The 27,571-nt window shown below is 42.5% G+C and overlaps 1 protein-coding gene across 10 annotated transcripts; it reads left to right on the forward strand.

Moving 5' to 3' along the window:
* On the forward strand, positions 1-27,445 carry PRELID3A (PRELI domain containing 3A). 10 transcript variants are annotated; one of them, XR_012498803.1, is made up of 7 exons: positions 2,392-2,538; positions 10,329-10,497; positions 11,364-11,453; positions 13,841-13,911; positions 14,018-14,120; positions 21,349-21,439; positions 24,387-27,445. XR_012498803.1 is itself a non-coding variant. In XM_019711369.2 (7 exons), exons 1-6 carry the CDS (start codon positions 2,507-2,509, stop codon positions 15,875-15,877), a joined length of 519 nt encoding a protein of 172 aa, XP_019566928.1. In that variant the 5' UTR covers positions 2,394-2,506; the 3' UTR covers positions 15,878-15,908; positions 17,010-18,126. The 10 variants fall into 10 exon arrangements, 8 of the variants coding, with proteins under 8 accessions (XP_019566929.2, XP_019566926.2, XP_074196503.1 ...); XR_002135818.2 differs by lacking the exons at positions 21,349-21,439; positions 24,387-27,445 and adding exons at positions 15,824-15,935; positions 17,010-17,145; XM_019711369.2 differs by lacking the exons at positions 21,349-21,439; positions 24,387-27,445 and adding exons at positions 15,824-15,908; positions 17,010-18,126 and having other exon boundaries at positions 2,394-2,538.
* The last annotated feature ends 126 nt before the right edge of the window (positions 27,446-27,571 follow it).

Below are 27,571 nucleotides of genomic sequence, written 5' to 3' on the forward strand. Positions count from 1 at the left end.
TCACCTGATCTGGCCCCCAATGACTTCTTTCTTTATCCAAAGATGAAGGAAATATTGAAAGGAAGACCTTTTGATGACATTCAGGACATCAAGTACAATATGACAAGAGCTCTGAATGGCCATTCCAGAAAAAGAGTTCCAAAATTGCTTTGAAGGGTGGACTAGATGCTGGCGTCAGTGCATAGCTTCCCAAGACGAGTACTTCGAAAGGTGACCATAGTGATATTCAGCAATGTGATATGTAGCACTTTTTCTAGGATGAGTTCGAGAACTTAATTGTCAGACTTCATATAATAAGCACTGAGGCAAAGCAGCTGCTGCTGATCCTGGACCAGACATCCTACAACAGAGCGAGGAGCCCAGAGAGGTGAGGCTGCGAGAGGGTGGACTTTGACCAAAAATGGAACGATCAGCATAGGACTTCAAGCCGGGAGGGATATAGCTTTCATTTATTTATTCAACAATTATTGATTTAAAGAGTACCTGCTATGTTTCTGACTCTGGAAATACCAAGAATAATGATAACCTAGTTCCTGACCTCAAAAAGTTTTAATCCTGGTGAGAGAGGCAGAGAAACAAGCAGATGATCATAATGCATTGTGTTGAGTCTCGGAGGGAGGAATATACAGGCTGTGACACAATCAGAAACGGGAGTGATGCACAGATGTGATGACACCTGAGCTTGGCTGATGAGAACCCATAGCTGTGTGTAAAGTCAGTTTGTAGGCGAAGCAAGTGCAGGTAGTGGTGAGACTGTGCTGCGATCATAAAGGGACTGAAGGTGGTCCTCATTTCACCCCAGTTCTCAGTTCTCTGGCTCCACCATTCAGTTTTGTGTCTCTGTAGTAGGGCACTACTGGTGAGGGTCTTAGTTTCCCCACATGGCAAGAAGAGCAAATTCAGCAGCTCATTACTCAGACCTGGAGCGAGTTACACAAACTATCTTACCTATAATGTCTTCTCACTCTCACCAAAAGCCCAATTTCTTCAGCCTCATGCTCAATATATGTTTGTGGAAAATGCTGTTTGTAAATGATGACACTTAAAAAAAACCCACAATCTAACAGTACCTAGCTCAGTACCTAGCATATAGGAAGTGTTCCACAACTAGCCTGCTTATAACTAGGAGTCACGAAAGCACATTGTGAGGGGGAATCGTGCAAACCTGGCTCCTCAACTCTGTCCCTCAGTGTGGTCACGGAGGGCACTTTCACATCTCCTTGAAGCTCCGTTTGGATCACTTATAAAACAGGGATAGTAGAACCAATTAGGGAAGGTGACTAAGGTGAAACCTAGGTGGTAAAAGTCCATATGAGTGGATGGTGGAGCCAGGATCCTAACGCAAGTCTTCTGGCTGGTGCTGGTGCTCTTTCCACTTCATTGACTCATTGAACAAGTAGGCTTGAGATGCCCTCTTGGTGCCAGGTATTGCACTAGGTGCCAGATTCAGTAGCAAGCTAGATGCGAGATTCAGTAGCAAGCTAGTTGTTCATTCTGCTGAAGGTCACCTTCTTCTCGAACCAGGCATCTCTCTTCTTTGCACTTGAACTTTGTAGTAGTCCAGGGTAAATAGAAATAGAAATGTAAAAGAAAAAACTGATTTTTCCCTGGTGCAAAGGAAAAGAGCCCCTCCTTTTTCTCTTCTTAGAGCGTTTACTCTAGAAAACTTGTAAATTCTTTGTCTTGTTGAGGTTTTAAAAGCTAAGTGGGCCTTTGCCAGTTTTACAACCCAGGAATGTTTTTTCTCAAGGACCTGGGAGCCATTTCTGAAACGTTAGCTTAACTTCCAGAGAGCACCTGGGTCCAAGTTGCAAACCTACCTTCTGTGGTAACAACATGAGAAATTTATTTCCCCTTTGGATAAAGACCATTAGCAAACACACATGGTTGCTCCTATTGCCAGGATAATTTAGGATGAACTCTCTGTGACAAATGGTGCTGTCAAGTCCTCTCATTTGAGAACATGGATGTGATGGGTTACACCTGCCTGGCTCTGTAAAAGGGTGAAATTTCTTGCTGTCTTTGTAGTCTCTTTAGCAGACTGCCTCTGAGGTGCACCACATTCTGGTTTAATGCTATTCAATACTCTAACTGTTTTGGTTTTTCCTCTTCTGTGAAGTTACTGTATTTTGGGCTGGCTGTATTTTGTGCTGCTAACGGTAGAAACCCGCCTGGCCAGAAAGGGCTTCAAGAGAACTTGGACAACCTGAACTATAAGAATTCGCCCCGCACTTCCACCCCCTCATTTGCAGCGGGTGCTGTCGGCGCACCTCCCAGCCTCAGCGCAGGTTGAGTCAGCCAAAACAGTAGATTCCCGCATCCCTATTTTTAGCCGGCGCAGATCGCACGGTCAGGTGACCCGCAGCTGGTAGCACCCGCGAGTGCCCTGCTCACGCTCCGCCCCGTCCCGCCCTCACCACGCCCACGCCGCGCCGAGGGTGGAGCAGCCCGGAGCGCCTCAGTCTGGAGCCAGGAGTCGGCGCCCTGCGGCGGGCGGCCGGCGACGATGAAGATCTGGAACTCGGAACACGTGTTCGGGTGAGGTCGGGCTCCGGGCCACTATGGGGTCCCGGCCGGCGCCGGCTCCTGGCCCCGAGCCGCTGGGGGAGGCCAAGAAAGGCCGGACCCCAGACCTGGCCCTCGCAGAGCCTGGCCAGCCTGGCGCTGACCGTTCCCAGACCACTGCCTGCCTCGGCCTCCTAAAAAGAGGCACAGGCTTTCTGTCCCTTCTAGAGGCGTCGTTAGGTAGAGAGACGGTGCAGTGCTGTTTGATGGAGGCGCCGCCTGACTGATGGAGGCCGTGGTGGGATTACTGAAGCGCGGGGGAGGGGGTCGCCCTTTCTTTTTGAGGGCCACGGAGGGCGGAGCCGCGGGTGCATCTGAGCTGGTTGTATAGGGCCCGACCTCTGGGGCTGAGAGCGCCCTCCCTCGGCGTGGCGCCCCTGGTGGGGTGGACGCGGCGGGGAGGGACCCGGAAACGTGACAGTGCGCACTCCTCAGCCCACCCAGGAGCAGGCCTGAGATCGCCTACACCCTGTTCTCATTTGGGGCAAGGGACACGGGGTCCTAGTGATATTAGAGGACCGAAGAGTGGCCCGGTCTTTTGTGGAGATTTATGCAGAGCAAATGATCACACATACGTTTTTTTTAAATGAAGGGTCCACAGCAGCCCAGAAGCTTAGGAGAAAGCCAGATATGGAGAAACCATGTGGGGGGCTGTGGCATGGAATGCACTTATGGCATGGAAGGCCTCCAAGCTAGCATGGAAAACGGGGAGCAGTCTAAAAGTGTCTTCGTGACCTAAATGGTATTTTCGGTTTAAGTGATCCATCAGTGACACTCTGAAATCATTCTTTAATATTTTTTAAAGGAATAAAGATTTTTAAATACCCTGACCCTACTTAGAGAAACATTTCTTTTTTGAAAAAAATATCGTTAACTATAATTAAAAATTAATTTTTAAAAAATTAAAAATTGCATGAAATGGAATTGTCATCCTTTGGCCTTTTTATGTAAAATGATGATAAAAAATTTATCAAGTGATTAAAACCTCTAAATTATTTTTAATGAAATCTTTAGACTTGATGGGATCTAATTTTAGTGTTAATTTTTGTACAGCCTGCAGTTTTTCTGAACTGGGGTTCCCTGAGAGACTCAGTGAAAGCCCCAGTGAGAAGGACTCCAGAGATTGTTCTCTCGGTTCTCCCAAGGATGGGACATAACTGGCACCATCTAGATGCTGAGGGGAAAAGTTAAGCCATTGCCTACTGTAGGTAGATGTCTGGTCAGTGGGGCTGTTTTCTGGTGGAACAGTTAACAAGGACTATCCTAGAAGTTTGTAAAATGTTGGTTTACGAGCAGAAGTGAGTTGTCAGCTGTGAAAAGTCACCATTGATAAAATCCACCCATTTAAAGTGTACAATTCATTAACTTTTAGTAAATTTAGAGTTGTACAGCCATCATCACAGACCAGTTTTAGAAAATGTCCGTCATCCTACAAAAACCCCTCATGCCCATTTACAGACACTCGCCATTACCATTCTCAGCACAAGACAACTGCTAATTGCTTTCTGTTTCTATAGATCTGTCTTTCCTGGATTATTTCATATAAATGTAATCATACGATATGCATTTTTTTGTGTTTGGCTTCTTTCACTTAGCTTAATTGTTTTTGAGGTGCATCCGTATGGTGGACTATATCAGTACTTCATCCATTTTGTATCTCTGACACCCTGCCAGTGCCTGGTACATAGTAGGTGCTCAGTGAGGGGCTGAGGAATCTCACAGAGATGAGACGCCCTTCCAAAATGATGAGGGTGGCTACCCACCAAAAGAATTCTAATCAATCTCCAAGCTGCTGTGGACTTGATACTGATCCCCTGCCATTGATTTTTGAAGTTGAAAGCAAAAGGCCATAATGAAAATTGACAAATGTGGAGTGCAGCTGGTTGAGGACAATGTCGGGTAGGCCCTTGTGGCCTCCTGGTTTCAAATGACATAGTACTGTGTCGTGGCACAGCACAATGGGAAGCCCGCCTTTCTGGCTGGGCTTATTGTGGAGTTCTTCTCTTGCTGAGTCTGTTGAAATCCCTGATTTTTGTTTCTTTGAGGATGATAGATACTTCTTTTTCTTTTTATACTTGTTCCTTTTTATATATTTTCGTTGTGCTATCAGATGAATATTTGATCAAAATTAATTTGCTCTGGAAAAACATGAAAAAATTAGACACAAAAACTTCTGATTATATCAAGATTTCTTGGTCCACAATCCCAGAGAAACCCCCCAGGGACTGGAGAGCAATATAAACACGCATACAAAATGGAGAACCCTTTGGGAAAGCCATCACAATTAGCATGTATGTTATACCTTAGCAGGGTTTAAGATAGTCTAAATAGTAATGAAAAATATAGGTCTGAAATATAAAAATATAGAAAGGGGCATTTAAAAGTTGACAGGTTTATAAATTTCATTTTCACAGCATTGACTTAGGTTTCAGGTAGACCTATATAAGCTTTAAAAACAGAGCCAATACAAGTACATTTTTGTCAGAAATTCAAGGCCATACACTCCATGGATTCCAACAGCTACCTGGAAAAGTGTCTAGCTGGTAATGTCCATCTCAGAAAGTAAGGGCTTTGGAGGAGATGATGCCCCAAAGCAGGCTTGCTTCCTAGCCAGGAGTAGAGGAAAAATACCCCTCCCCCACCTTTTTTTATATAAATGCGAGAAATTGAACATTACAGATAAGAGTTGAAGCCTTCCTTCCCACAGTGCTGTACCCTGTCTCTCAAGATTGTGAATTGTGTATGGAAGGGTATCCTTCTGAAGGTGTATATTCCATTTGACTACATTGTGTGTTTATCCATAAACAATATGTAATATTGTTTGTTGTTTTAAAATAGAAATCAATGACATCATCTTCTACAGATGTTTTGACAATTTCCCTTCTCAACAGTATGGTTTTGAGATCTGAGTGTGTTTTGTGCATATATATATATATATATATATATATATATATATATATATATATATGTTAGCTATATAAATACTCCATTGTATAAATGTTACAATTTATCCTTTCTCTTATTCAAAGGACATTACGTTTTCCCAATCATATTACAAACCATTCTTTAGTGACCACCTCTGTATATATTTCTGGTTCATTTAATCAAGGACCCACATTGGCCAGCATTTCTTAAACTCTTCAGCCTCAGGACTTCTTTATACTCTTAGAAAATATTGGGGACCCCAAACACTTTTTTGTTTATATGAATTATAGCTATCAATATTTACCATATTAGAAATTAAAACAGATATTAAATATTTATTAATGCATTAAAAATAACAGTAAACCCATTATATAACATAAATAACATTTTTTATTTTTAAAAAACCCTGTATTTCCCCCAAACCCCCAAATTAGTAAGAAGACTGGCAGTATTTTCAGGGTTTGTTTTTTTTTTTGCTAATTTCTATGATGTCTAGCTTAATAAAAGATGGTTTGATACTCATATCTACTTCTACATGCAGTGTTTTACAATCTGTTGTTTGGTTGAAGTATATGAATAAAACCCAGCTTCACATAGTATGTGAATAAAACCCAGTTGGAAAAGGTATGAGTATTTTAATAGTTTTTTAAAGTTACTGTGACTATTCTTTGCTATACAACAAAACAAGTGTTAGTTTCTCAAGGTGTTTCAGTGTAAAATCTGAAACCATAGTGACCCGAGTCATTGGCCTGTCCTGTGATTTGAGTGGGTCTTTCACCCATGTGTGATTTTGTGGCATCTTGCACTGGTCAGTTGAAATACATGGGTTCACTAGGTTACCGTATGGGGCAGTCATCAAGTTCATGGGAGCAAATATAAGTTTTCTAAAATTCCAATTTTCACTTGCAACTCAAATTTTATTGTTTCACTTGCAACTCAAATTTTATTGTTGGCAACAAATACTACGTTGTTTTCCTTGAAATTAGGCTTACTTCATTAATTTTCGAGAAAATGTCTGCCAAATACTGCAGTCTGAATAACCAAAGTTTGTCCCTGAGTTGTTTCAAGAAGAAGTGTTGGACATGGAAAGAAGCAGCCAGCTGGGCCCGCCACCCAAACAGCTGCCTAGCACCTCCCCAGCCTCTGTGGAATTCTGTTTGCAGCAGAAACACTCTGTGCTATTCCTACGTGCCCTGACTCACAGTATTAAAAGTACCCAGGTCCAGATGTAATCAAATGAATAGTTTTACTATTAGATTGGTGCAAAAGTAATTGCGGATTAAAAAGTTAAAAATAATTGCAAAAACTGCAATTACTTTTGCACCAACCTTATCATGGATAGTCTTAAGAAACACTGTCGTGGTTTTCCTGAGTGCACAGCAGTGAGCAGTGACTACGACTGCGGTTTGGGGCCCTGGCCTTCATTTGTGGGGAGAGGCCAGCAATTACCCACTGCTGTTTTTGCAGTGTAAATGTCAATGGAGAGAAAAGGACAAATCATGTTTTAGTAGGACTGTGAAACAGTTTTGGCCTTGCAGACCTCCTGAAAGGGTCTGGGAAACCCCTGGACCACACTCAGAACCACTGGTCTGGGCCTACAGTCGCTTTGGGTAGGGTGCAGCAGCACTTTGCCTTGTTTGTGGGTACCTTCATCTTTACTTTCTTTTTTTTTTTTTTTTAGCTTGCTAATGTGGAAATTTCAAAAGTATGCAAAAGTGGAGACTAGAATAATAAGCACTCAGTGCTCTCTCCCAGGTTGACAGTTGCTCTCTTGCAGCCAGTCTGGTTTCATGCATCCCCACCCACTGCTTCTTCCTCCATATTATTTTAAGCAAATCCCAGACATCCTATAATTTCATCCCACTTCCTGTTTTCTGACAACCTCACAGTGCATAGAGAGAAGCCTTGGTTATTCCTTCCCACTCCATAGTGTGGGAACTGGAATGAATCCTCCCACCTTCCTGGCACCAGCACTGTGCTCCATGTAGCCGCCTTGCAGTGGAGCACAGAGGCCTCCCATCGTGGGGATGGTTCCCACTCCACTGTGGCTACCATGAACCATAGCCATAGACTGCTCCTCCTGGGGATAAACTTTAGCAATTCCTTGTGTGCCTAACCCAGGCAGCTGAGAACCCTGACAGGTGGGTCGCACCTTCTCCCCATCTCTAGGTAAACTGCACTTTCAGGGATTGTGCCAGCCTATGTCCACCAGCAGTTTGTGTCGTCCCATATTCCCACATCCTCTCCAACACTTGATGTTGCCAGACTTCTCAGGTTTTGCCAATTGAATGTGTCAGACTATTTTCTTTAACCAAGAATTGTGTGATACTGACTTGCTGTACTCAAACTTTGTTATTTAAAAAATACTATGTTTACCCTTTCCTTCCATTCTGTCGATATTAACTTGTGTGGTTATCCTTTTATAATTAGTGGAATTATTTATTATGTGAGTATTTTAATCAGGTTGTATTTAGTTTAAATCACTAGAAAGATGCAAGTTTTCTATATAAAAGAAGCATTATTGTGTGAGATATGCTTAATACAAATACTTCCTCAACTTGTACTTTTAAGTAATTTTAAAAGGCATAGCCTATTCTTAGATTAATGGTTTTTATGAGAACAACCCTTGGGAACTTGACTTACAAGGCTCACAGCTTATTTCATTGAGAATGCCTGCCTGTGTAACTGGGACCCTTTCTGCTTTCACATATCTCTAGATTCTCCTTCCTTCCCAAGATGACCACGTCCCTGACAGTTCTTCCTCAGAGAAGAAAGGGCTCACTCTCTGTATCCTACAGAGTGAACAGGACCAGCCAGATCTCTGCTTCTTCATCTCTTTATGTTAAAGCCAGAACACATTAACTTAGTAACATGATTCCATGGTGTGAAGAAGCATTTCTTTGTTAAAGAGAAGGGATTCTAGACCAGGCTCTTGACAGTTTAGAGGCCCTGGAATATAATGGAAAGAACATAGGGTAGGGAGCTGGGAAACCTGGTTCTAGACTGGACTCTGTTGCTAACTTTTTGACCTGGGACAAGAGTTTTGTGAGGATGAAGTAGATTAATAGTCAATAAATTATACTATTTTGAAAGGACATCAAATATGGGACAAAAACATTCAATATGTTCATAACCTTTGATATTTGAGTTAGTAATTCCATTTCTAGGAATTTACCCTAAGGAAAAACTAGGTATGTTGAGACTAGTGTACGTACATGTTTCACTACTGTCTTTATTTTACAGTGCAAAATTGGAAGCAATCTAAATAACCTACCATTGGGGAATGGTTAAATGTAAATATCCACAGGATGACCTAGTGTGCAGCTATTTATAATCACATTGCTGAAAACAGCTTCATGATGTAGGCAAATGTTCATCATCAGTTAAATAGAAAAAGCAGATGATAAGTTCATATATTGAGCGTGATCGCAGTTTAATTTTTTTTAAAGAATGTGTGCACACGTGTGTGTGTGTTTGTGTGTGTGTGTGTGTGTGTGTGTGTCTAGTTCTTGAGTCTGGGCTCTGTCTACACATGCTATTCAAATGTGCCTGTGTACCTCTGGAAAAATGATAGTGTCATCGAGACATCTTTGCAGGGCCTCAGATGCTTCCTAGGAGCACATACATCCGGAAGGAAGGAAGAATTAGGACAGTAAGCTCTACTGGGGAAGGTTTACCCTAAAGACACCCTGATGGCACCTGACTTGGCTCCCACCAGACTTGTGTCTGAGGTTTTGAGCCTAAACAAGCACCGAGCTGGGGAAAGTAGTGAGGCAACGAGTACCTAGTTTGGGACCTCTGATGACAGGAAACAAAACAGGGATACAAGTATGCACCTCTTCACCTCAAGGGCTCAGGGCCAGAGAAGGAGCCAGGAGAAGCCTCAGGGAGAGCACGGAACACCCTTGGGGACTCCTGCACAAACTGGTTATCTTTGAAAAAGTGCTATTCTGGGTGATTTTATTTCTCCATGCCTTTCTTTTTTCAGAATTTGAACCCATGTTTTTTATAACCAGAAAAAATATGTGGCCACTTCAAGTCATGTACCACTTAGAAATTGAAACAAAGTAGTTGCTTCTTCATATTGCACCAGTGGCTGGGAGCAATAGCCTGCTCTAGCTATGCATAAGGCAGATGTGTTTTTCTGTGAGAACAGTGTCGAGCTGCCAGCTGTTGAGGTGGTCAGTTAGGACAAGGAGCCCAAGTTGAAGTCACACCCAAACCTTCATTCACTGCAACAGTGTAGGCAAGAGGCAAAAATGGTGCCAACTTCCCAGTGTTCCATCCCCTCCATGGAACAGCACAGGGTGACAGGCAGGGGATGGGGAGAATTGTCTCACTGCCCAAAAGCCCCAAACTAAAGCCTTCTGCCTCTTTATGGACTGGAGGAAGGGCAGAAGAAGGAGAAGTACTGGGACAGAAAAGTGCTGAGCCAGAGGGAAGGAAAGTGCCTCAGCCAACGGCCCCCAGGGATGAAGAAGCCTCTGAGTGGAGACTCCTGGGCTAGGAATGCTGACCTGGTGAGCATAGCCGCCAGGGCCTAAGGCCTTGTCTTTGCACCAGCTCCCCAGTGAGGCCTGGTGGCAAAGCCTTCTGATTGCCCCTGGTCAGTCCCCAAGGATCACAGGATCCAGGATTCGGGTCTGGGGCCTGACTCCTCAGATGTGTTTGAATATACCTTTAATTAAAACCAAAAGGAAAACATTTAATAACAGCAAACACTGATTTTCATTTCACTCTGTGGCACACAGCATCTCTTGCTCCCAGTGCCACTCTGGAATGCTTTACAAACCGTAGGAATTGTCTACTTATGCTGGGTGATTATATTTCCCTGCCAGCCACCCATGGGACACAGTCATCAAGGCTGCTATGAGGAAGTACCCGAATCCGATGAACCCGTGTGTCATGGCAGTCGATGTGCTTGAGCGCAGTGTGGACTGCCACGGCCGGCTCCACAGCCACCGCCTCCTCAGCACCGAGTGGGGGCTGCCCAGCCTCGTGAGAGCGGTGAGCCCACAGCTGCTTGCCCCTGCTGGTACCCGCACCACCCCTGCTGATACCTGCTTCACCCGGCTACACCTGTGTGGCCGTGGCTATACCCGCATTGTGCCCCCAATCGCCCTAGCTACACCAGCTTTGCCCTGGCTGGCACCCATCTGCAGGAAATGAAAGCCTTCACTTAGAGTGCCCACTTGGTATTTCTGGGAAGCCCAATAGATGGTTTGTTCTTCAGTAGACTTCCTTGAACTGTTCATTTCCGTGAGTCCTGACATGTGACAAGGGTCCCCCACCCTCAGCCCACGCCACCACAGAATCCTCTCTGCATCATTCCAGTCTTGTATCCGTTTGCTTGCGCTGCCATAATAAAACACCACAGGGTTGGGGGCTTTAACCACAAGCCTTTGTTTCCTCTCTGGAAGTCCGAGAGCACGGTGCTGACAGGGTGGTTTCCTCTGAAGGCTGGGAGGGAAGAGTCTGTTCCAGCCCCTCCTTGACTCGCAGATGGCTGCCCTCTCACCGCCTCACGTGGTTGTCCCTGCTGTCAACTCCAGACCTCGGCATGGCGCCCTCCTTCACCCTTCTTCCGTCCCGGCTGTGCCACTGGCAAAGGGGCCTTCCCTGCACTCTTGCCCCAGCCCCATTTTAATAAATGCTCCAAAGCATTTGCTGCTGTCATATACTGTACTTGAATTCATTCGTTTAATGTCTGTCCCACCTGCTAGAACAGAAGCACCAGAAGTTGCTGCACAGGGGCTGTCCATCACTGTATCCCCAGCTGTGTAGATACAGGAATTAGTAAATGGTATTTTCTGTCTCATGCTACAAAATGAAATTTTAACACATCACTATGCTAGTTTTGCTTTGTTTTTTAGATTTTGGGAACCAGTAGGACTTTGACATACATCAAAGAACATTCTGTTGTGGATCCAGTGAAAAAGAAAATGGAACTTTGTTCCACCAATGTAAGCAATGGCCTAAGATGAGAAAGGGAGTTGGTATTTTGTGGTGATAGTGTGTAATGTCTAAGTGATCTTTTTTTATTTTCCTTAGAAAGACTGAACTTATTTGGTAGTATTTACTTATCTTTTTATTCCAGTATAATAAATAAATGTATACAAAAATGCACATAATGATAAATTTCACAAACTGAACACACCTATGTAACCAGCAGACAGATCAGGAGACAGAATGTGACCCCCCCCCACGCCACCCCCCCACAAGATAACTGCTATCCTGATTTGCAACAGCAGAGATGATTTTTAGCAGTAGTTTTATTTTTCTTCGGATTTAGCAACTTTAAAAGTGACTTTCCTCCTTTCCTCCCCTCTCACTTCTCTCAATCAAAAAACATATTGGCCTAATGCACATTCAAAGAACATGTTGGGGAGAATGCATGGGCTAGGAACAGGGTGTATTTTATAAAGTCTCTGTGGATCGTGTCACCGTGTGCTGGAAGATTAGGTTCGGAACTACTTACAGTCCTTGGCGTGCCATCTTCAACTTTTGCCAGTGGCCCCCTTCCCTTATCCCAGGCAGACCTTTTGCTGTCAAGTCACTGGGAGCCTGGCAGGTATCCCCACCATCAGCCATTCCTGACAATTTATGTATTCTGTTCTCTCTCCTCTATTTGGAAAATTCTACTTTGTCCTTCAAGAAAGCTTACTTGTCAGTAAAGAGGTATGGTTCATACTGCAGTAAGGTCTAATGGCAAGGAAATAGGGCTTGGAGTAGGACACATGTGAACCTATACCCTGAAATTATCACTATATGGTTGTATGACTGCATATGTTACGTATTAACCTTTTCTGAGTCTCATATTCCTTGTCTTAAAAATAAATCTCATAGCATTGTTATGAGGATTAATGAAAGGAAATAAGGTTTATAAAATACAGTGCCTAACATAGAAACATTGCACATAAAATGATAACAGCTAATCGGAGTTTAATCATTAATGTTGTTAAATATTTCCACACACTGTAATAACTGTAGCTAATAAGACTCTTCTGATTACTCTGCGCTCAATAGGAGGAAAGAGATTTCCGGGCTAACCACTTACCCGGAACAGTGAAGCCAGGGGGAGGAGTTCAGTGAGAGATTATTACATGAGCAAAAGATAAATGCTTTAAGTTTATCATTGCTGGAAGATTATATTGCTTTTGACCACTTAAACTTTTTTTACAAAATGGTCTTATATTGGAATTGGCTCTTTGCTAGAAGAGTAAATTGGGTTGAACAAAGATAAAATTCTAGAGCTTCATTGGCCAATGTGGCAACCACGTGTGGCTATTTCCGTTTAAATTAATTAGGATTATGTAAAATAAAAAGATCCTCTGTCACTCTAGCCACATTTCAAGTGTTCATTAGGCACACCTGTTAAGTGGCTTCCACAATGGACAGCACAGCTATAGGACATTTCTTTTATCAGAGAAAATTCTGTGGGACAGTGTTATTTTAAATAGGTTTTAATGGAAAAGATTAAAAATGTGCCCAAGGGGCTAGCACTGGAGGAGGCAAAATCTATACCAACTTGCTCTCTAGTCTGTGTAGATTCAGGGCTCTGCCCTGTGAAACCCCAGGACACAGTATCCCAAGCCAGGGTCTGCCCCTGGTGGGGGAGAAGCTTCTTGCTTGTTTACCTGCATGCTAACCCAGCAATATTTTGTCCTTTTCTGCTGAGGGTTTGGCAGTTTGAGAGAACAGGTTTTCCCATTATATGAAAGTAGAGCGTGCCTATGAAACTTTTTGTAAGCCTAAAGGGTATAAAGAGAAGAAGCAATTACCTTAGGATACACCTTGCTAACCGGTACACAGAGTAAATGGAGATAAAGCACAGATGCTCACAGCCACAGTTCACAGCTGTGGTGGCTGAGAGGCGGAGTGTAGTTCCCGGGAAGGAGATTGGCAGGGCCACTCCCACTGCTTGGGGTACATGCTGCCCCTAGAACGACTCTGCAAAGCAAACCCTGAACGCTATTTTAGCTTTTCATGTTTTTTTCATAAAAGCAAAGATCCTCTTCGGATTTCTTTTGGTTAGCAAAAATGGGGATGAATGTAGGTCAATCCTAAAAGCAGTGGCATATGTGAACTTTCAAAAAGTGAGGGATACCTGTCCCTTGAAGGCAGGCCCAGCTCAGGTTTGGGTGGGGTGTGGAGAGAGGGCAGGTGACAGCAGGAGCAGCAGCCAGGAAGCAGTATCCCTGGGACTTAATGTGGTGGTGCCTCCTGGACCTACATATTTCTTATGTTCTGGCTCCAGTTAGTGCTGTTTGGGGTTGGAAGAGTATGGGCAGATGGTTTGGGAAGAAATGCTAGAGAAATAGAATATAAAGCCATTGTTTCTGTTTTTAAGATCACACTCACAAACTTGGTGTCGGTGAATGAGAGGTTGGTGTACACACCCCATCCAGAGAACCCTGAAATGTACGTCGTCAACTGCTGGCACTGACACGGTGAACTCCAAGGTCAGGGTGGGGTGGAGCCTCCCCCCTCAGGGCTGCTCAGCCCTTTACTTCTTGCTCTTCTGTAGGACTGTGCTCACACAAGAAGCCATCATCACTGTGAAGGGGATCAGCCTTGGCAGCTATCTGGAAAGTTTAATGGCCAACACAATATCATCCAACGCAAAGAAGGTATGGATGTTAGTCCGAGCGCTCTGTGTGCTCTAGCTATTAAGTGCCAGAATAAGGGGGTGAAATGTGTCGTCCCATAAATCCTGAGTGCTGGGCTCTCTGTCTAGCTAAGCTCATAATGGCACAGCATGTTCCACAATTACATTAAAAACGTGTGGCAAGAGAGACTGGCCTCTCTGAAGGGAAAGTGTGGGGTAAATCTGGCAGAGGCAACTACCACTTCAAAGAGCTGAAATATCATAGGCTCACTGAACAAAACCAATCCCACACATAAAAAAGATTGTGTTTACATTGTCAGGCAGTATATTTGGGATTTTTAGTAGTTTCATATTTGATAGGCATTATGTGGCTTCAGCCGAACCTCTCCATTTGCGAAGTTTCCCTGGAGTTTGCTGCCACCTTTGCATCTCCCCTCTGGCAGGATTGGGGAATGAGCTTGATGGAGGTGAGAGGAGAAAGGATGGACCCAGGAGGCCGTCCTCCCTGGAGTCCCTGGGTAGAGGGCTCAGCCTTAGTGAGGCAGAGACTGTACACAGAGTCCAGGTTGCCCTTCACTGCAGCAGAGTTGATGGAGACAGCTTGGATGTGTGGAAGTTCAAGGTAATGCCACTTGCCAGAGCAGCGCCTTGGCTATTAACTGTAGCTTACCTCACAGGCTCACATCTTCCCCAGGCTGTCCTCCCTTCACCACCACCCCTGACTCTTCCCCTCTCCCTTTCTCTGCTGGTTTTTAATTTTTTTTTGTCTGTTTGTTTTTGTTTTTGGTCAGAAATGTGTCTTCACTTTTGAGATGTTAGATGCTGTCTAAGCTGTACTTCTCTTCCTACAATGCTCGAGTCACAATTTAATGGAAAACCACTTATGGTTTGCCTTCAGTCTAGTCATTAATAGAAGAGCCAATCTGCCCCATTTTTTAGAAAAATCCAGATTTGAGAAACATATACAGTAGCTTAGCTCAGTTCAGGGAAGGTAGGGGAACCAAGGTGCCCGAAGCTGCACACATCGTGTCCCCACTACAAGCCCTCCTGGAAGGAGACAGACCCTTACTGACCTTTGTGTGTCAAGGGTCTGGCTTAGGCAGGCGCGCTAATTGTTTTTGAAAAAAATATTATAGGAGTAAGTGAATACTAGGTGAGGCCAAAGGCATGTCAGAGCTTTTATGAGAAAAGTCAGGGTAAACTCAGTGTGGCCAACTAATTCTTTTATTCACTTATCTTAGGGGTTGCTGTGTTGAAGGCCTGATGTGGAATCACTGCCTTATCCTAGCTATAATTACCGTCTGACAGCATCCCTGGTCAGTTGGGGAGATGCTGGTGACCTGAGGGTGGGCACAAGAGATGACTATGTACAGGCAGCTCATCCAGGGATTCAGGAGCTGAGCTTAGGGACAACACATGGAGGAGGCCACGAGGGTGGCTGCTGCTTCCCGCTGTCCTGCATTCGGGAGGTGATGGTAGATAAAGGGTGCCAGCATCAGTATAGCCCAACCTGGCGTGAGCATTTTAGGCAGAATAACATACCACCTTATTTCTGAGCTGAGAAACTGCCTGCTTACACTGAAAGGTTGCTCACAAATAGTTACTGCTGTGTCTTTAAAACTGCAGCACTTTTCTTCTGTTGTTTAAATTACAGGCTTGGAGCTTCCATCTGTAGTGAGAGGCAGATTTCTTACACCATGTTGAAATCTTTCTGTATTGCTCCAGGGATGGGCTGCTATTGAGTGGATAATTGAAAATTCTGAAAGCGCTGTGAGCTAACGGGGTCTGCACCTGCATCTTGTGATGAACGGTGGGAACTACAGTATTCTTTAACCCGGTAGAGAATTTAGCAACTTGCTAACGATGTGCATGGTGTGAGGTGCGGGAAGGATGTTTCTGTGATGGAGCTGCATGCGGGTCTGGAGCCCTATGCTCCATAGTGTCCTCGGTAGTGAGAAAAACCATTAGGTTCATCTTCCTAATTCATCTCCTTGTTTCATGGCAGGAAATCTGAACACTTGTTATCTTGTCTCTAAGGAAGCACTTGGTTACATTTCCTGCAACTTGTGCATAGTAAAGAGGCTTTCATTAGTAGGGCCAGCGGGTGTTAAAAGCTGAGCTAATGGGAGCATTTTTTAATTTGGGTTGGACTTGAACATTTGCCATGTTCTTTTAAAGACTACTCTGTGCCCTTGTGGCATCATGGCAGTGAGGAGAAAGTCTGCACACCTCCTCATTTACTGTAAGCCAGCACCTGGTCATGCGGCTGCCACTGGCCGTTTCGTTTTAGTGGCAAAAGCCATTTTTAGCATCTCCTTGAGCTTCACAAATATCCCTGGTTTCTTAGGTCAGCAGTGGCTGGACTGTCAGAACTGATTTGATATTAATTGATCAGCAGTCATCTTCATACTTCATAAGAAAGTCAAAGTTTCCTGCTGCCCTCCCTTTACGGAATCCTTATACTCCTGCCTTGAAACTCCTCACCCTGTTGGCTTTGTACACTGTGCTGCTCTGGGCCCTGCTTCCCATGGTCAATCTGTCTGCATGTCTGCAGCATCTGTGGACACGTTTGGTGCCCCAATCAGCAAACGAGAGCCGTGTGGTTCAAACTTCTTTAAGAACTTCTTCCTGATTTTGCTTAAGTCACTGAAACCTAGGTTTGCCAGACACCTTCACCTTGAACTCAAGGTCATGGTCTGCTGCTGGGTCTCTTTTCTTCCGTGGATGCACCACTAAAGTGACCACATGTAGAGAGCCTGCCTGCGGGGTAAGCGTGGTTAGTGTGGGCAGTGTGGTGTGTGTGATGGTGTCACTTTGAATTGTGGACTCTGTCACATTCTATTTCCTCATACATTAGAGCTAAACTTCCTCAATCTCTTTTTTTTTTTAAACTTTTTAAATCTTTAATCAGATGCCTCACCCAAAAAAATCAAAGAGGAAAGAAAGGAAAGAAAGGAAGAATGAAGTGAGTTCTGAATACAGCTCACTGGTTCAGTCTGGGAGAGGTGTGGAATCTGCTGGAGTCTGCCACCTGCCTGCTCACAACCTCCGCCTGGCTCTCCATGGTGACCTCACCAGACAGGAGGTTCCGCCGAGGCATAGGCAGAGTTCTCCTGGTTGCTGAGTGAGACCGAGAGGAAGAAGACCTCTAACAGGTGGAGGACAAGGGCCATGAAACCACCACTCTGCCATTCCCTGACTGCTAAGCCAGGGTCCCAGGAGCTGGCCCTACCCACAGCCTAGCTGCCCCCCGTCAGCATTTAGTTGGATTGTTCTTGTGCCTTTGTCTATTTTCTCCTTAGCAACAGCTCCCAGATCTTTCTTGCCAACTCTTGGGATCTCACTAAATAGCTTTTCTCTTTTCAGATCACTCCCCGTTTCCCTCACATGCCCCTTAATTGGCAGTCTTCACCGCCAGTCTCTTCACACATATCTAACTACCATCTGTCACTTCAGATGGTGTCACCATGCACCTTTCTCTTCCCCTCATCACTGTGCACACTAGAATAGGGGCGTCCATCTCCAATGGTGACATGTGTGGTTGACAGTACCGTGAGCTAGCTCTCTAATCAGAAACAGAATTGGTCAGGAGAGCAAAGTCTTCTGTCCTTGGCCTGCAACTAACTAGTCTGTCCTGTCATCCTGGGACCAGCGACCCCAAGTGCTGAAGGCCTGTGTCACTTCTCATCATTCAGATGTGTCCAAAGGGAGAGCCACTGTTATAATATGGCAGTAACACTGCTTGTGATTTTAAGCACTCTGCTGTCTTATCAGCTTCTAGGTACTTCCAATTGGGAGTTTTAATTTTCCCATGTTCAAAAGTAAAATGTAAAACCTTTTTCAGTATATTTCAAATTATAAAAACTTTGGAGAAGGCCTCCTCCATAAAGGAAAAATAGAACTGTGTTTCACTGTTTCTTCAGATAATGCTTTTTGTTTGATAATAGTATCTCCAATTGAAAATGAAATTACGTTCATTTTTATCAGACTATTTTAATTGGTATCAATTAAAACTAGATTTGTATGAATTTAAGATGTTCATTATAATCACCAGTAAGAAAATAACTAAAAATATATACAGAAAAGGAAACCAAGGGGGAATCAAAATGGTATACTACAAAAACAATGAATCAAACACAACAGAAGGCAGTGTGGAAAGAATTCAGGTACAAAAGGCAATGAAATTTATATAAAACAAATAACAAAATGTAAGAAGTTAGTGCTTCTTTAGGAGTAATTACTTTAAAGGTAAATGGATTACATTCACCAATTAAAAGAAAAAAGTTTGGCAGAATGGATGATAAAACATGATCATACTATATACACTGTCTATGAAAGACTGACTTTAGATGCAAAGACACAAATAGTTTGAATGTGAAAGGAGGGAAAATGATATGCCATGCAAATAGTAACCAAAAGACAGCTGGGTGGCCATACTAATATCAGAAGAAAAAGTAGACTTTAAGTCAAAAATTGTCATAAAAGGGGGTATCTGGTTAGCTCAGTTGGTTAGAGCATGTTGCTAATAACATCAAAATTGCCAGTATGACCCCTGCATGGGCCACTGTAAGCTGCACCCTCCTTAAAAAAAAAAAATTTGTTGTAAGAGTCATCAAGAATATGAAAGTTATAACCATAGACACACCAAACTACAGAACACCATAGTATATAAAATAAACTTTAGCAGAACTAAAGGTGGAAATAGACAATGCTACAATAGTTGGAGACTTCAGTAATCCACTTTCAATAATAAATAGAACATCTAGACAGAAAATCAATAAGGAAATCGAGGACTTGAATAATCCAATAAACTAACTTGATCTAACAGACATATTTAGAACAGTTCACCCAGTAACCGAAGAGTACACATTTTTCTCAAAAGCACATGGAATATTCTCCAGGATAGACCATATGTTAGGCCAAAAAACAAATCTCAGTAAGTTTAAAAAGACTGAAATCAAATGAAGTATCTTTTGTGATCATAATGAAATGAAATTAGAAATCAATAGTATAAGGAAAACTGGAAAATTCACAAATATGTAGAATTTTAATAATATACTTTTAACAACCAGTTCTTTAAAGAAAACAAATACAAATGAAATTATAAAATATCTTGAGATGAATGAAAATGAAAACACAACATATGAATATGTATGACATGCAGTGAGAGCAATGCCCACAGGGAAATTCATAGTTATAAGCACCTACGTTAAAAAAGAGGAAGGGTCTCAAATCAACCTAACTTTACAGACCTAAAAAATGAAGAAAAACTAAACCCATGGCTTATAGAGGGAAAGAAATTATAAAGATTAGAGAGGAGATAAAACAGAGATTAGAAAAACAATAGGCAGAATTATTGAAACCAAAAGTTTTTTCATTGAAAAGATACAAAAAATTGACAAGTTTTTAGTTAAACTGACCAAGAATAAAAGATTCCAAGTTTAAAAAAAAATCAGAAATGAAAGTGGGAACATTTCTATAGACCTTACAGAAATAAAATGATATGAGCAAATACAATGAATAATTATACACCCACAAATTAGTCTAGATGAGATGGACAAAAATGCCTAGAAACACACAAATTACTGAAACTGATTAAAAAAGATAGAAAATAGATATATACAATGTCAGAGGGGCAATAGATTTGGGGAGGGGGGTTATTTTGTGAGGGATGAAATGTTTAACTATTACATTGGTTTGTACACCTGAAACTAAAAAAACAAAAACAAAAAAACACACAAACAAACAAACAAAAAAAGATAGAAAATCTCAACAGACCTATAGCAGTAAAGAAACTTAATCAGTAATTCAAAACCTCCCAACAGAGAAAAGTCCAAACCTTAATTAGAATTAACATCAATCCTTTGGAACTCTTCCAAAAATAATGGAGAGAATACTTCCTAACTCATTCTGTGGGACCAGTATTACCCTGATACCTAAGTTAGACAAAGACACCCTCAGAAAATAAGACTAACCACCTATATTCCTTATGAATATTGATGTAAGAGTCCTTAACAAAATACTGGCAAGTTGAATCCAACAACATATTAAAAGGATACATACCATGACCAGTGAGATTTATCCCAGGAATGCAAGGATGGTTTAACATACAAAAATCAATCAATGTTTTATTGCTCAGTAATAGAACTGAGGGAAAAAACCCATGTGATCATCTCAATGCAGAAAAAGCATTTAACAAAACATAACACTCTTTCATGATAAAAACACTATTCTGGGAATAGAAATAAATTCTAGAAATATTTTAGGAGTAGAAATAGAAGGGTACTGCTTCCACTTGATAAAAACTATTTTTGAAAAAAAACACAGTTAACATCCTACTCAATGGTGAAAGACTGAAATCTTTCTCCATTAAATCAAGAATAAGACAAAGATGCCCACTGTCACCACTGCTATTCAACATTGTCGAGGTAACTCGGTATGACTCAGGGAGGTAATGGTCTAAAAACTGTCATGAAGGGAGTTCTAGTCTACAGGGAAACATGGAATTTGTGGTTTGGAAACCATGTTTTTGAAGCAGTAATACATGTGTCAGAATGGGTAGAATCTCTTGAATCCTCTGCAATGATTAGGGTACACAGAGGTCCCAGTGTAGTTTTGGAGGAAGATTGCTTTTTAGGGCAAGGACAGTTGTAAATGTGTTATTTGGCCACTTCAAATTTTTGGTGGAGTGAAGTAAAAATAAGCATATTTATTTGTTGGATTTTTTAAATTTTCCTAGTTTTTCCATTATAAATACATTTTTTCCCTCGAGGGGGTAAGTCATTAAGTAAGAAAGTAGTAGTGATTATTTTCAAAATTTGTTTAGTGTAAAATTGTTTGGTTTTGTAACTTTCATTTTTGTCTGGAAATAGATTCAATATTTGTACAACTCTTTCTATTTGGAATTCAGCATAAGCGCAAAAGCAAATGTATGATAAAGTATCACGAAAGCTGGGTGCGGGTAGCCACGTGAAATTTAACCTGGATTTCTAATTTGAGAAAATATTCAAAAGTTCAATTTTAATCATACAGTATTGTTTCATAATGAGTATCTGTCAACATCGCTGTGGCATTGATGTTCAGTAGGTACCCCCAGCACCTGGAAGGTAGCCTCATTTTCTGAGATGCAGAGGTGTAGGAACACAAGCATGATGGTACCTGACAGAGGACTTTATCTTACCTGTTTAAATGTAGATACAGGCCACCCCCCCCCCCCCCCGGGAGTTTCCTCAGTGCTGTTCTCTCCGCAGGGTTGTAAGGCCTTGGATTGGGTGATTGGCTGACCTAACACAGAGTTGGAGGGCCTCGCAGCCCAGGCCTGCACCAGAACATGAGGCACAGGTAACACCTGGCCTTTGGGCTCCCTATGCCCAGGACATAGAGACATAGGCTAAGCAGCATTCATCCACCCTAGGCTGTGGGGCTGTTCACTCTTGCTCTACACTTGGTTTGTCAGAAGGAACATTTGTGATTAGTGCAGGGTAGAGACACACTGAAAAGGGATTCTAGAAAGGGAGTGAATTTGCTGCATCTTGGACTATGGCTTACCTTTCCTTTTTTTTGGTGGAAAGGTTTTTTGTTGTTGTTTACTAAACAAGAATTTAAATCTTTAAATTAATTTAAATCTTTGATATCCCTTCCCCAGAAACCAAAATATCAGAGTGAAAAAGGGAATGGCTTTCTCACACTCTATACCTCGCAACACTCAATAGAAGTTTCATGTGGGTTTCAAGACTCAAGTTTGCTGTGATCATAGAACATGCATCTTCCCCTTGGCTTTCTCAAAAAGAATGCTGTTTCACAGGACTGGCAGAGTGGTCTTAAACATTAGAGCCCGAGCTTGGCTTTGGGAGCTTGTTAACACTGCTGATTTCAGGCTGTCAGCCCCAAGGGTTTTGCCAGGTCTGGGCCATGTTGCTCACCAGGCCGGGGCACTGACTCTTCCATCCAGTGCTGGGTGTGGGGCCTTTGCCTGCTGTTCTGCTGCTGACTAGCTAGTACTAGTTTCCTGTTCTACAAACGTCACAGTTGTTCTGCACACACAATTTATTTAACAGATTTCATTATCTTCCATTAACCACCACCCTTAGTGTTAATTTAGTAGATGGGTTTTTAATGACATGCATATAGCAAGTAACATAAAGCATCCCTTTTTCATTTTAGTTTCTGAACATGAAACGGGATACAATTTTCCTTATGTATGTTTTAACCAAACCAAACAGTTTAGTTTTTTGGAGGAGAAATAAGTATTAGGAAAAACTAGTTATTCTGCTAATGTCATAGTACTGGCCGAAGGTTTTATTATTTTTCCAAAAGCATAGAAATAAATCCAGAATTCTTCAGTCTTTCCTTCATTTCCAGCGTTACATGCCTGTGATTGTGGCCCTTGAATCTGGTAGTAGGAATAAAGGTTGAATGTCCTAGTTACTGTGTGAACTCTTCAGATAAACCAGTAGTGGATGATGTTCAAGAGAAGTCTCCATATTGCCTTGAAAGCCGGGCTTGCCAGTGCTGTGAGCCCGTCAGGCCATCCTGACGACTGTGTGTTGGTGCTTTCTGGTTAGGCAGCTGCTGCCACGCCATGACTGTTGAAGTGGTGCTAGGCGCTCTCTTGAGTCAGAGGCTTCTGTTCTTATAGGAAAAGTAATGACACAGAGTATTCTGTAAAGACTCTTCCACCCATGGCATTAGAACCAACTATTAATACTGTATGTGTCTGATTTGAGAAAGTGGCTGTGGGGGCAGAGCCCCAGAAAGTAGTTTCCAGGCTCTCGGCCTCACATAGAAAGGTGTTGGCTCAGGTAGTAAATGGCCAACTGTGATTGCATGGCCATCAGCTGTGGCTAGTTGGCCGTCAGCTGTAACCAGTGAGCCATTGGCCACTAATATAACTGCTGTGGCTACGCTAGCAGAGGAGGAAGAGAGAGAAAGAATGGGGGCTAGCAAGAAGATGGTGGCTGGGCTGGCAAGTGTGGATGGCGGTTTGCGGACAGTGTGAATCCAGCCTCCATTGAGAGTATAGTGCCGCCAGAGAGAATATAGTGGTATGACTCCCCTACCTATGGCTCCGTGGGTGTTCCTTTTTGGCCTCACCGTGTCCTGTGTTCTTGTTTGGGGAGCGGGAGCAGAGACCCCGCAGGCCGCCCCGCACGACAAATGGCGCAGCGAGCAGGGTCTCCCGCACGACAGTGGCTTTTTGGCTTCTAAAGAGTGGGTGACTGTCTGCCTCCAGCATTTCTGTCCTCACGTTTAGGAAGGGGTAGCCATGCTTTGATATAGCAGTTAATTACTGGGTGTGTCTGTTAAGTTTCTTTTTATATATATTTTTTCCTGAGTAGTTTCCCTAGCAGATCTCTACTTATGACTGAGCCTGAATGAATGCCCAATATATTAAGAACAGATTTTTATAGGTTCTGTTACAACTTCAGTGTCCAAAGAGGAGGCAGGGTTATTCTGGTGACTTTGGTGGCTAAGGAGAGTGCCCTTTGTGAGCCAGTCATGGGATTGTAGGTATGAGAAGTAATCTGGGCAGGTCACGTGACCACTTAGCTGCAGTTTCCTCAGCTGTAAAATGCCCACCTCAAAGGACTGAACCAGACAGAGATGTGAAGCACCTGTGTAGACATGGTCCACGGTGCTGTAACTGCCGGTGTTGGATGTCGCGGGGCTGTGGAATCCCTGGGGGGGACTCCTGGGCCGGGCTGGAATTAGGAGCACTAGGCTTCATCAATACAACATACTTTTGTAGCGAGGCTGTGCTTTTTTTTTTTTTTTTATCTTTTATAATCACTTGTAAGAGTTTTTATAATCAACAGTAAAAGAGGCAAGTAGCAAGAAATTAATGAGTACTCACTCACGAAGTACTAATGTGGATTTTGAGTCTTGACTTCTTATCAGGTTCAATAATGGTATTTTCTGCTGTTATAGGACAGTTTGCTTAGGGCAGGGATTGGCAAACTACTGTCTATGTGCTAAAAATTTTTGCATTTTTAAAGGGTTGTAAATAAACCCCCCCCAACACAGAAGAGTATGTGACAGACTGTAAGAGGCCCTCAAAGCCTGAAATATTTACTATCTGGCCCTTTATAGAAAATGTTTCTGTAAAGTTGACCCCTTTCTTAAAGATTCCACCAAATCTCTCAATTAACATAAATAGAATAAAATCTGGTCCCTTCCACCAAACTGCTTTCCTTTCCCTTCCCCCGTTTCCAATTAGTGCTACTTCCATGTCCTAAATACAAAAACCTGAGTTATAATATTTGACTTCTTCCTCTTGCTCTCTCTGTAGCCATTTGGAAATCAAGTATTCCTATAAACGGTCTCGTATCAATGCTGTCTTCTCATTTTCACTGGCCCAGTCTGCTTCAGGTGCTTGCCTGGGGAAGACAGCTTCCAAGACAGCCCCCAAGGAGGCTACCTCCCGGTGACCAGGCCTGCATGTGGTCTCCTTTACACTGAGCAGGGCTGACCTGTGGGGGGTCAATGAAATACTGCGGAATATTCCATGATGGTGTGTGACTTCCCAGGCAAGGTCATAAAAGACACTGCAGCTTGCACCATGCTCACTCTCACATCACTTGCTCTGGGGAAAGCCAGCTGCCACGTCATGAAGGTACTGGAAGACCCCGACAGAGAGGATTGTGTGAAGAGCCATCTAGTGGCCCCAGTGAAGTCTTCAACTACCTGCAGCCCCAGCTGAATCTTGATTACAAGATGCCAGTCCAGAACCATATAACTAAAGCTGCTTCTGATTTCCTGACCATAGAAACCTGTGGGACAATAAATGTTTATTGTTTAAAGCCATAGAGTTTGGGGGTAATTTGTCACATAGTGATAGATAACTAATACTTCTCATATGCTAAATTTGTACAGTCACCTTCTGACTGGTCTTACATTCATTCTGTTCTACTTCTTGTTAAATAACTCAAAACTAATCCTATCACAACCTTAATTGATTTAAAAAAGAGGTTTCTCATTTTTGTTTGGAAAAAGTCAAAACCAAGGCCTAGGCGTTGGCCTAGATGATTCCAATACAGGTGGTCATCGGATTGTTCTTTGGGAAATCCTGGGTCTTCTCCCTCCTCTGAATCCACCTTAAAATCTACTTCTATGAAGTTGTTCTGGCACCAGCTCACAGTTCACTGTAAATTCCTAGAAGTTTATATTATCTTGGACTTGAACTGTTCACATATGTATTTGTCTGACCAGCTTAAAGTTCTTTAGGAGCCAAGATGAGATGTCTACTTTACAAGCAGTTCTGGGTATTCATTAAATGCTTTGGTGACTTAAGGACTAGATTCAGAATCATAGCAGTTAGTAGGAAGAGCAGCTGGAAATGCAGCAGGGTTACGAATGCAGCTTGAAGTGGGGAGACCTCAGGTTTGATGCTTAGCTAGTGGTTTGACCTTGAGCAAATGATACCCTTGCTGTTCCTGTTTCTCATCTGTCAAAGAGGATCTTAATATTACCTACTGCAGAGCTGAATATTAAAGAAACACTGTGGCTGAGGTGTCTGATATAGAGTAAATGCTCAATAACTGGTAGCTATCAAAATATTTTCTAAATTAGGTACTAATAGTAACACAGCACAGAATACCTAATATCATAAAGTTTATTTTCATATCTTTCCTTATTTTCTTTTATTGGCCAAGTGTATTAATATGACAAATTTGAAATAGTTTAATGTTTTATTTCAGCCTAGTTTGCACATGCATTTTAATCAAAATGTTATGATTACTAGTAAGAATAATTACCACATTGTAAAAATAGTAAAAATTAATGAGTATGAAGTCAGTACTGATAAATATACCTTATATATTTATGTAGCCACTTCAATTAAAGGTCTCCAGGGTCCCTATACATCTGCACGTCAATCTTTATAATTGAAAAAAGCTAGGTCAGGGAGGCAGGGCTGTTCAGTGACTCCACCCAGGAGCTCTGAAAGTGGAAGAGCACCCAGAGAGGAATGTGTGATGAGTGGCATTTACAAGAGTGAGGTAGGAAACCCACACTGGCAAGTAGAGTTTCCGCAAGCTCCAAGTCAACCATGCTAACAGCTTAGCTGCTGACTCAAGCTGCTCTCTTTTTTAGGGCTGCAGTGATTTGTTGATTTAGAATTGTACACCTGAATTAAAGGAAAAACACAAGGGCTGGCATTTATCTGTTAATGAACACAGACAACAAACACATTATGTCAATTGTTTTGAAGGCATCGTAACGGTTCCATCATTGTATTTATTTATTCTTATTTCCATATTGAACCGGTTCATTCATTCATTAATTCACTCCACAGACATTTATTGAGTACCTTTTACATGTCAGGTATCTTTCCAGAAACTATGGATGTGGCAGTGAGGAAATGTGACAAAGATCCCTATGTTCATGGAACAATGTAGTAGGATGTTAGGTGCTATGTGCAGTGGAGAAAAAGAAACTGCAGCAGGGAGTAATGAGTAGATAGTGTTATAGAGAGATATGAGAAGTAGAATTTATTTAAGGTCGCCGCTTGGAAAGAGAGTAGGCACATTCCGTTGAGCCACATGAGGCAAAACCAGGGAGTAAACAATGGGAGTAAATTACGTGAAGACTGAACTTCCCAACTATTGGGCTTGTTCAATGATGGAACTTGGTGAGAATAAGTGTCCGCATGGTCCTGGACATGTTTAAATAGAGCTGAGAGCTTGCCACTGGCTGGAGAGTGAACTGAATTATCTTCTTTGATTACTTTCAGCTCTAAAAGTCAAAGTACAGATCAAATTTGGTGGAGAAGAGAGTTCAGGAAGTGATGGGGTCTACTGTATTGAAGGCCAAAGAGACAAGCTACTTGGCTGGGGATCCTATTACTACCCTGGGAGGCATATATATTGGGGACTCCCTGTAGTTATGGTAACTATTTCTTAGACCAAGCTGAATGACAAGAGTTGTCCACGTTTTTGTTTCCTTTTTTTTTTTTTTTAAATGTGTTTTTCCAGGACCCATCAGCTCCAAGTCAAGTAGTTTTTTCAATCTGGTTGTGGAGGGTGCAGCTGACAAGGGCCCAATGCGGGGATGTCACCAGCAATCTTGTTGTTAAGAGCACTGCGCTCTAACCGAGCTAACTGGCTGCCCCCTTTGTTTCCTTTTAATACATTAAAAATAAGTCTGTTATATGTAGTCACTTCTACAGCTACTTGCTTCTTTTCACATCTCCAACAGGAATACACATCACAATGTGGGAACAAAGACTTTCCAAGACAGACAAAGTCTTTCCATTGTGCAGGGTTGGGAGCTGAACCACTAGTAACCGGGTGTTGCTGACGCAAAATGGCTGGTGCAAAGGGGTTTGTTTGTTTTGTGTCTGTTCTTAATATATATATATATATATACACATACATATACATATACATATACATATACATATACATATATATATATATATATATATCAACTCACAGTTCTGCAGTTCTTCTTGTAACTGAGAAATGGACTCAGGTT

The sequence above is a fragment of the Rhinolophus sinicus genome, linkage group LG09, assembly GCF_036562045.2.
Source record: "Rhinolophus sinicus isolate RSC01 linkage group LG09, ASM3656204v1, whole genome shotgun sequence".
Classification (NCBI taxonomy): Eukaryota; Metazoa; Chordata; class Mammalia; order Chiroptera; family Rhinolophidae; genus Rhinolophus; species Rhinolophus sinicus.

What these genes read in the sequence shown, in the direction of transcription:
- PRELID3A (XM_019711367.2), top strand. Translation starts at nt 2,507, where the DNA reads ATGAAGATCTGGAACTCGGAACACGTGTTCGG. An exon ending in TGGAACTTTGTTCCACCAAT is followed by an intron (nt 11,454 to 13,840) that starts GTAAGCAATGGC and finishes TCTGTTTTTAAG; the next exon opens with ATCACACTCACAAACTTGGT. An exon ending in TATCATCCAACGCAAAGAAG is followed by an intron (nt 14,121 to 17,009) that starts GTATGGATGTTA and finishes ATCTTTAATCAG; the next exon opens with ATGCCTCACCCAAAAAAATC.